The sequence below is a fragment of the Procambarus clarkii genome, chromosome 11 (genome assembly GCF_040958095.1).
Source record: "Procambarus clarkii isolate CNS0578487 chromosome 11, FALCON_Pclarkii_2.0, whole genome shotgun sequence".
Taxonomy (NCBI): domain Eukaryota; kingdom Metazoa; phylum Arthropoda; class Malacostraca; order Decapoda; family Cambaridae; genus Procambarus; species Procambarus clarkii.
The window spans coordinates 14,508,659-14,518,807 of record NC_091160.1 but is presented as its reverse complement, the minus strand read 5'-3'; the positions used below and the strand labels follow the sequence as shown (position 1 = coordinate 14,518,807).

The following is a 10,149-nucleotide window of genomic DNA, read 5'->3' as shown; positions in this document are numbered from 1 at the left end:
AGGTGGCCACAGGAGAGAATCAGTAATAGCGAGAATCGCTCTTGGATACAAATATCCATGGCGATTTGGAATGGAAACAACAGCTGAGCAGCGTAGTTGCAGAATCTGTGACGAGAGTGATGGACACCGCCTTGACCACTACCCAAAAGAATGTGAACACCTGAGAAACATTAGAAATATGTGTAGAATAATAAACCTCACATTGTTTGAGTTAGAAAAACACTATTTGTCAAATATTAATACTGTTCTTAAAAGACTTCCCCATTTTGCACTCGCAAGATAACGTAATATTTTAAGGGTTGACAGATGTTAATCTTGTTTGAGGAGCTGTTCACTTGAGACAGTTAAGCAAGTCTCAGCTGTGTCTGGGTACAAGTGACAGAATGAACAACCCAGCGAGTTTTCTTCCTATTGGGGAGTGTTGAACATGTTGCTATGGTGGTATGTCCACTCACAGGATGAGTGGCGCTGCCCAATAAACTCGCCCTCGGGGCAAAATTAAAAAAAAAAATTGTGCTCCTCTTTTTTCTTTCTTTCTCCCTTCCGTTTTCTGCAAACATGGTTCGTTCGTCTTCATGGGTTTCACGGAGGTCACGGTAGTCTTACTCCTAGTTGACATTGTTGTGCTGTCGTTCAAGGTTGTAGGTATGGTGTCAAATAGGAAATCGTCAGGCCTGTAGTTAAACTACAGCTGAGGAGGGGACTGGTGTTCCAACTGAGGTATCTTCGTCTGACGAGTCAAAAGCTGAGGCGGTGTTACTTAATGGTTGAGTAGTAGCAGGTCGTGGAGAGGGTTGAGGAGTGGTAGGTGTAACTACAGCTGGAGTAGAAGGATCAGTGGGCGTTTCCGCCGTTCGTAGAACATCGATAGTAATTTTCGTGGAAGTGGCAGGAACATTGTCAGCTGGCGAATCTTCTTCCTCCACTGTGTCAAATGGAGGGTTAGCAGCAGCTGTTGCATGCTGTGCACCTGTCGAGGCAGGTTCCGTTGATGATGAAGGCGTCTGCCTCGCAGGAAACATTGTCTCAGGAACTCTGTAGGTAGTTAAGCCGTTTACAGCATATAGTGTGTTTAGAGTTGTGACAAACTATTGTCAGACCAAGCAATCCTCTCAGCAAGGCACAGCAGAGCCAGTATGAGACCATAGTCTAAAGTAGGTCGAAACTATGCTGTTGATTGGAAGTTAGGCCCCTCCCTCAATGAGGAGGCTGGGAGGTCCAAGGCTGAGAGGCACCGCCAGGTAGCACCGGAAATCTTCTGGTTGGTTCGTAGATCCTGGAGGTTTGGGGCTGGTGCTGACAGAAGCGACGTTGCTGGTGGATGAAAGTTTCTTCGCCTCAATCAGTTTCTGTATTTCCTCTTGTCCACGTGGGCAACGGTGGGAAATAGCAATATGGTCACCATCGCAGAGCAGACAACGTTGGAATTCCGCCATGCAAATGGAGAAATGGTGGTCTGCACACACGCTGCACTTGTTGATGCGTTCCGGACATTTCTTGGTAAAGTGTGTATACTTTTAACACTTGAAGCATTGTTGTAGATCGTAGTAGCATTTTTTCTTGTTCAAGAATGATAGAATCTTGTCTCCAAAGCACTTGAGCCCTTGTGCGGCAGCAAGGTTCGCTTCAGCTATGGCGGAGAAACGTCAGTTTCATGGCCAAGCGTTCACCGGAGTTGTTAATGCTGACAGTGATGTTAGTTGGTATCACAAGAGGGTTCTCAGCTTCGATTGTGTCCGCAAGTTCTTTGAGGTCTCGTTTGATGATCCACTTGATGGCACTTTCTGAGTGCTATACTCTTGAAGGTCAGACCCCACTCCATGCCTGGATTTGTATACCGGGAAGAGACGGAAGTCCTTCCTCAGTAATGTGAAAATGCTTTGGTACTAAGCCTTGAGTACCATGATCTAGCGGATCAAAGTATGCTTCAGGGAAACCAGACTCCTACCCGGTCATAGATCCTCGACTTGATCTCCACCATAACCACCTTTGCACCACTTGATGTGATTGACGATGGAGGACCCCATCTATTGTTCAGCAGTGCCGCAGACTTACAAGGTCTGTTCAACCCCACCAATCGTTCTGCTCTCGTGGAGGCGCATCAGATCCTCAACCCGCCTCGTCACCACCTTGCAGCCAGGACGATGTTCGTCCGCAGAGTGAGCTCCCTGATTTCTGGGAAAACAGTCACCGACGTCGTTGCCATCATCCCCGACCAGAACTCCTCATTGACTGCTGTCACTGTCAAGTTCACCACAGGCCAACACCCCTCGCAGTGCTCCAACAACATTCAACAGTCAAGCTGCCATGTTCCCGGAGCTTCCGGGCGGAAGAGGAGCCACTGCGCACCCTGGAAACCAATGGGGGCCCAGCTCCTAGTCTGCCGTCCATCGACTCAGCCGCCAACACTTCTTTCTGGCCAATCATTGAGCCAGCCTTCACCACACCAGATGCCGCCTCCCAACATCGTCAACAATACAGTACGAACTCACTCACCTAGCTTAGAAAATTGCAGGCCCAAACTACCAGGAATTCTGGCCAATTCTGAACATAATAAATGCTGCAAAATGACCTCTCTATATTCACTGACCTGACTCAATGCCAAGCCAGTTGTGGGGTTGATCCAGTATCAAGTCTCGCAATACAGGTGGGTTAAGATCTGGCATTTTTTCTACAACTCCAACGCCTCCTCTCATCGACTTCTCTTCAACTGTACTTCAAAGCTCCTCCAATGGGTATCTTATCCTGTATCCAACCTTAGTCTCTTCTCACTTGCAGGGTCTCCTTATTAAGATAAATCTCTCAGCAAGGTGCTGGCAAGAGAAAGTAAGGCTGATATGCGCATCTTCAAGTACAGTGCGAATGGGAAGTGATTCGAAGTGGTCGATGTTATCCTCTTGTGAGTAGAATAGAACAGCATCCGTACACTCCTGGCGAAAATCGACGGGTGTGATGTTGGTGCAGGTGGAGAAGGTTTGCAGTAGGTTGGTCGTATGGAATGCATGGTTGTCCAAAACGGTCTCCCTCACATTGGAAGGTAGGTACACATGGCTTTGTGCAGCATGGTACCTTTGGCAAGGACTAACTAAGCCAAGGATATACAGCTGACCCACCCTCCAGGGTTCGGTCGAAGGAAGTGCGCCCACTTCACTGTCGGCTTAGCAGCTCGCTTAGGTGAGGTGATGAATCTCTCAGGTGAGGTGGTGAAGAGAAGAAAGCAGATCGCTTCTCGGTTTTTTCCTCCTCACAATATTTCTGTTGTTTCTCAATATCAACACTAATTTTTCCCTTCATTATTTGCCATCTTTATCTCCACTGTATATACATCCTCACATAGCAATATTAGCCCTCAATCATTGAGGGAAAGCTCAGGAACAACTCTCATACTGGAGTAGCCTAGGCTACTGTTACGAATCTCACTAGGATTCTAACATTACTCCTGATGCTTATATACTTTATTGTCTTGTTCAATAATTAATATAGCATCCAGTTGTATGATATTAGATTATTGTATGTTACATATTGTAGCATGCTGTAGTGTGCCTGTGTTGCATTATATTGTATGAGGCTTTTGTGCAAGTATTTTCATGTTGATTTCTCCGTGTGGGGGGGTGACCATATTTGGATGTGGTCAGTGACAGCTTGATGTCAAGCGAGTGAGTATAGTTCAACCTTGATGAATTCTTATTATTGTTTGCCAGTAAATTATATTGAGTAATGGAACATCAGTATGTACTCTTAAGATTTATAATGATTTGAATATTAGTACTACATTTTGTTAGTAGAATTTCCACAATAGTTTATGTGGATGTTAGTTGACATGTGTGGTAGGACGCCGCCCTGGCAAGCCAGGATTTGGGCAGAGGTGCGGTAGTTTTTGTCGAGAGGAGACATGTTTTAAGTTAAGTCCATGATTTGTTGTTATTTTAGCTAATACTAGGTTAATTCTCGGGTTAGATGATTGTGCATTTATTTCATTAAATAATGCATGTGCTAGTGACATTGCTTATTGATCAATAAGGAGTTTCAATTATTTTATTGCATGCTAAAGAATATTTCTGGTCATTAATTATATCATTTTAATTGTTATGTTTGTCACCCTTAGCGTAGTTACATTGTTTCCAATTGATGCAGTGTTTCACTATCCCCTAGACACATGTTGGCAAGGCCGATCTAATATAATTAATCACTGCGGGGAAAGAACCGTACTAAGTCTCAAGGGTTGTAACAAATGAGGGCCTCTGTCCGCGAGCTTAAACCTTAATTCCCTGTAATGTTTGTACAATTGACAGTGCTAATTATTAATAGCAATTGCATTCCTAGGTACTCTGTGATTATCTAGTGACACCTAATCAAGACTGTGAAATTATCTGTTCAATCTGAGCTGCTGTGAAAACTTCTCAACGCTTCACAATTTGAGGTAAGTGCTTGGCCCCTGCTTGTGCCAGGGGCCAAGCATAATTTTCTGTGTTGTTTCAAGTCTTAAGTTGTGATAATTGAGCCAACCATGGAGGATCAGGTTGCTGCGCTGGTGGAACAGCCAAATTTTAGAAAAATTAAAGACCTAAAGAAATCTGGTTTGTTGGTTCTGGCTGATAAATTGAACCTAGCAGTTTCCAGTAAAATGTTGAAAGCTCAAGTATTAAGAATTATTGTCACACACTTGGTGGAGGAGGAGAGACTTGACGAAGAGTGTTTAGGAGAGTTAGAAGAAGAGTCAAGTGACAAGGTGGCAATCTTAAAGTTGGAGTTGGAGACTATATTAGAAATGGCTAGGTTGGAAGCCGACAAGTAGAGGTTGGAGTTGCAGAACCAGCAAAAACCACTTGAGTTGGAGAAAAAGCAATAGATGTTGGAGGCTCAGTTACAACTAGCAGAGCAACACACTAAACAATTAGAAATTCAGCAGAGTATGGCTGAAAAAATTAATAGGTTGGAACAGCAGAGAATTGTGGCAGGTTTGGGTAACACTAGTAATAATCCAGAGAGTACAAATAGTTATTCCAAGTACAGTAAACATGTAGAATTACTTAAGTTTAATGAAGAAGATTCAGAAATATTTTTCTTGCATTTTAAGAAATTAGCAGTCAGCATTAACTGGCCTGTAGATCAATGGGTTAGCATTTTACAAGGACAATTTAAGGGTAAAGTTCAAGAGGTATTTGCATCTTTGCCTGCTGAGAATTCTTTCGATTTTAAATTTGTTCAGCAAAGTATTTTAAATGCCTACCAGCAGATCCCAGAGGCACATAGAATAAAATTCAGAAGATTAAAAAGAGAACATGACCAGACTATTTCTGACTTTGTACGAGTAAAATTAAATCACTTTGACAGATGGATTAAAGCCCTTAATATTACAGAGTTTGAGACTTTGAGAGACCTCATAGTAACTGAGGAAGTATTTGGATGTCTACCAGAGAAATTAGCTTTGTTCATGGCTGAAAATAAACAAACCACTGATCTTATAAAACTAGCCAAGTTAGCTGATGAGCATGAACTACTTACTAAAGTGCCTTTTAGAGCACCAATTAATCATTTTAATGCTAAAACTAATACATTATGCTCATAAAAATCATGTTTTCCAGACTCCACCAGCTACTTCACCTTCTCCCCTTAACCCTTCTCCTGTAAAGCCTAAATCTGAGACACAACAGAGAGGGTTGTCAACCTCAAGTAATGTAGTGAATAAGCCTGCAGTGGGTTCGGCTGTTCCGACCACTAGCAGATATTGCACGCATTGCAGGAGAAGAGGTCATGTGGTAAATTCCTGTTATGCTTTGCACCCTGAGTTGAGACCAACTGGCCTGATTATGAGTAGGGGTTTGCAGACCATTAATGCCAATGTTGCTCCAGTCATGCCCAAGTGGATGACTAATTTTGATCCATACCTACATTCGGGAACCGTATTATGTACTAGTGGAACCTGGAAACCAGTTCAGTTGTTAAGGGACACTGGTGCTTCCCAGTCTTTAATTTCTCGCCGTGTTCTTACTGATGTTAGCACAGAAGATACTGGAGAGGTAGTGTTATTGCAGGGACTTGGAGGGCATATCCAGCATGTACCATTAATTAAGGTTAACCTGAATTCTTCTATTACACCAGGTTCGTGCACTGTAGCAGTCAGTGAGCAGTTGCCCATTCCTGGGATTGATATCATTGTAGGTAATGATTTTGACAAGTGTCAAGTTAATGGGACCAATTGTCCTGTTATGTATACTAAACCTAGTCCAGTACTGGTTCAACCAGATGCGGATGATGGTGTCATTCATCCAGCCTGTGTTGTGACCAGATCCATGGGTAAGTAGAATGTGGTAAGTCCTGCTACTACCAAGGTGGATGTTCTCGAGGCCAGAACCCCTTCAGACAGGGAGGTGGAGGTGGACCTTGAAGATACATTTTTAGCTCACGTAGATGTCGAGAGTGAGGCCGGTGGCAAAGCCCTAATTTATTCTGACCCAGATGGTCTGGAAGATGTGGCCCAGGTACCAGTTTCTTGCCCGCTCGCTCCAGCTGTAGCGTTCCTGACCTTGCGTATGTTACAGAGTACTGATCCCAGTCTAGCTGAGTGTTATGCAGAAGCAGCTGACTCCATTGATACTTTGGAGGAGAGTACGGGTTGTTATTTCAAGGATCGATGTCTGATGAGAAGATGGAGACCATCAGAAACTCCCCCATCAGATGATTGTGAGTCTAAAACCCAGCTCGTTTTGCCAACAGAGTAAAGGCGGCAGGTATTGCAAGCTGCCCATGATGACCTGATGGGAGGCCATCAAGGCATTACCAGTATGTATCATAAGATCTGTAAACTTTTTTATTGGCCAAAACTTAAAAAAGATGTGGTCAGATATTGCCACAATTGTGTTGTGTGTCAAACTGTTGGTAAGCCTAATCAGACTGTGCCACGAGCACCATTATATCCAATTGTAGTGCCAGAGGAGCCTTTTACTCATGTGGTACTGGATTGTGTCGGACCTTTACCCTGTACCAAATCCGGAAATATGTATATGTTTACAATTTTATGTATGACCACCAGGTTCCCTGAAGCGCATGCATTACGTAACATTAGAGCTTCTACCATTATAAGGCAGTTGGAACGATTTTTCTCACTATTTGGTATGCCCCGTATAATTCAAACTGATAAGGGGAGTAATTTTTGTTCCACCACCTTTAAACATTTTTGTAATTTATTTGGTATAAAGCACAATTTTTCTAGTCCTTACCATCCTCAGAGTCAGGGGGGAATCGAGCGGTTCCACCAAACTCTCAAGAAAATGTTGAAGGCAACTGGGGACGATTCACCCATACATTGGGATGATAATTTACCATTTGGTTTGTTTGCGGCTAGAGATGGATTGCCGAGATACTCTAAGAGAAGTGCATTCTGCACTTCTCGGCCTAATATGCAAGGCCCGATTTGCCTAATAGGCCGAGTGATTTTCTTTTTTTTTTTTAAATTGTTTCCAATTAGTTTATTTGAATTTTTTTCATTATATTATATGTAGAACATAAATTATTGAATTAGTTGTGTTAGTTTAGGTTAGGTTAAGATAAGTTAGGTTAGGTTAGGTAGGGTTGGTTAGGTTCGGTCATATATCTACGTAAGTTTCAACTCAAATTTAAACAAATTAACTTATATATAATGAAATGGACAGATTTATAATTTCATAAGTAAAAATTTAGGAAAATATATAAATTCAGGAAAACTTGGCTTATTAGGCAAATCGGCTCTTGAATAGTAGGCCAAGTACGACGTTCTGGCTACTAGGTTCAACATATATATATATATATATATATATATATATATATATATATATATATATATATATATATATATATATATATATATATATATACAACTTTAGAACACTTTCCCACCAGGAGACTCGAACCCTAGCCAACTCAGAAGCCTTCCAGCAACTGGCATAACAGGTACGCCTTAACCCGCTCCACCACCAGCTCAGACCCTTAAAAGAGATGGTAATTTCGGAGTATTTAAATACACCAAAGATCACCACCTCCCAAGAGCACTAGAGCAAGTGAGGGGTCATTTATACGTTTATTTCATCAAGTCCCTGTTAATATGGGAAGACACAGTGTCTATGCTTAAGGCACAACTCTCCTAAACACGAGAGTGAAGTATACAACTTTAGAACACTTTCCCACCAGGAGACTCGAACCCTAGCCAACACAGAAGCCTTCCAGCAACTGGCATAACAGGTACGCCTTAACCCGCTCCACCACCAGCTCAGACCCTTAAAAGAGATGGTAATTTCGGAGTATTTAAATACACCAAAGATCACCACCTCCCAAGAGCACTAGAGCAAGTGAGGGGTCATTTATACGTTTATTTCATCAAGTCCCTGTTAATATGGGAAGACACAGTGTCTATGCTTAAGGCACAACTCTCCTAAACACGAGAGTGAAGTATACAACTTTAGAACACTTTCCCACCAGGAGACTCGAACCCTAGCCAACACAGAAGCCTTCCAGCAACTGGCATAACAGGTACGCCTTAACCCGCTCCACCACCAGCTCAGACCCTTAAAAGAGATGGTAATTTCGGAGTATTTAAATACACCAAAGATCACCACCTCCCAAGAGCACTAGAGCAAGTGAGGGGTCATTTATACGTTTATTTCATCAAGTCCCTGTTAATATGGGAAGACACAGTGTCTATGCTTAAGGCACAACTCTCCTAAACACGAGAGTGAAGTATGCAACTTTAGAACACTTTCCCACCAGGAGACTCGAACCCTAGCCAACACAGAAGCCTTCCAGCAACTGGCATAACAGGTACGCCTTAACCCGCTCCACCACCAGCTCAGACCCTTAAAAGAGATGGTAATTTCGGAGTATTTAAATACACCAAAGATCACCACCTCCCAAGAGCACTAGAGCAAGTGAGGGGTCATTTATACGTTTATTTCATCAAGTCCCTGTTAATATGGGAAGACACAGTGTCTATGCTTAAGGCACAACTCTCCTAAACACGAGAGTGAAGTATACAACTTTAGAACACTTTCCCACCTGGAGACTCGAACCCTAGCCAACACAGAAGCCTTCCAGCAACTGGCATAACAGGTACGCCTTAACCCGCTCCACCACCAGCTCAGACCCTTAAAAGAGATGGTAATTTCGGAGTATTTAAATACACCAAAGATCACCACCTCCCAAGAGCACTAGAGCAAGTGAGGGGTCATTTATACGTTTATTTCATCAAGTCCCTGTTAATATGGGAAGACACAGTGTCTATGCTTAAGGCACAACTCTCCTAAACACGAGAGTGAAGTATACAACTTTAGAACACTTTCCCACCAGGAGACTCGAACCCTAGCCAACACAGAAGCCTTCCAGCAACTGGCATAACAGGTACGCCTTAACCCGCTCCACCACCAGCTCAGACCCTTAAAAGAGATGGTAATTTCGGAGTATTTAAATACACCAAAGATCACCACCTCCCAAGAGCACTAGAGCAAGTGAGGGGTCATTTATACGTTTATTTCATCAAGTCCCTGTTAATATGGGAAGACACAGTGTCTATGCTTAAGGCACAACTCTCCTAAACACGAGAGTGAAGTATACAACTTTAGAACACTTTCCCACCAGGAGACTCGAACCCTAGCCAACACAGAAGCCTTCCAGCAACTGGCATAACAGGTACGCCTTAACCCGCTCCACCACCAGCTCAGACCCTTAAAAGAGATGGTAATTTCGGAGTATTTAAATACACCAAAGATCACCACCTCCCAAGAGCACTAGAGCAAGTGAGGGGTCATTTATACGTTTATTTCATCAAGTCCCTGTTAATATGGGAAGACACAGTGTCTATGCTTAAGGCACAACTCTCCTAAACACGAGAGTGAAGTATACAACTTTAGAACACTTTCCCACCAGGAGACTCGAACCCTAGCCAACACAGAAGCCTTCCAGCAACTGGCATAACAGGTACGCCTTAACCTGCTCCACCACCAGCTCAGACCCTTAAAAGAGATGGTAATTTCGGAGTATTTAAATACACCAAAGATCACCACCTCCCAAGAGCCCTAGAGCAAGTGAGGGGTCATTTATACGTTTATTTCATCAAGTCCCTGTTAATATGGGAAGACACAGTGTCTATGCTTAAGGCACAACTCTCCTAAACACGAGAGT

At 43.0% G+C, this 10,149-nt stretch overlaps 1 protein-coding gene across 1 annotated transcript; it reads right to left on the bottom strand.

Annotated features, from left to right (window-relative positions):
* Nucleotides 1-680: 680 nt before the first annotated feature.
* On the bottom strand, nucleotides 681-1,022 carry LOC138363559 (platelet glycoprotein Ib alpha chain-like). Its single transcript, XM_069322913.1, has one exon. It carries the CDS (start codon nucleotides 1,020-1,022, stop codon nucleotides 681-683), a length of 342 nt encoding a protein of 113 aa, XP_069179014.1.
* Nucleotides 1,023-10,149: the final 9,127 nt, after the last annotated feature.

Excerpts from the sequence above, each read along its gene's own strand:
- LOC138363559 (XM_069322913.1), bottom strand. The coding sequence starts at position 1,022 with ATGTTTCCTGCGAGGCAGACGCCTTCATCATCAACGGAACCTGCCTCG.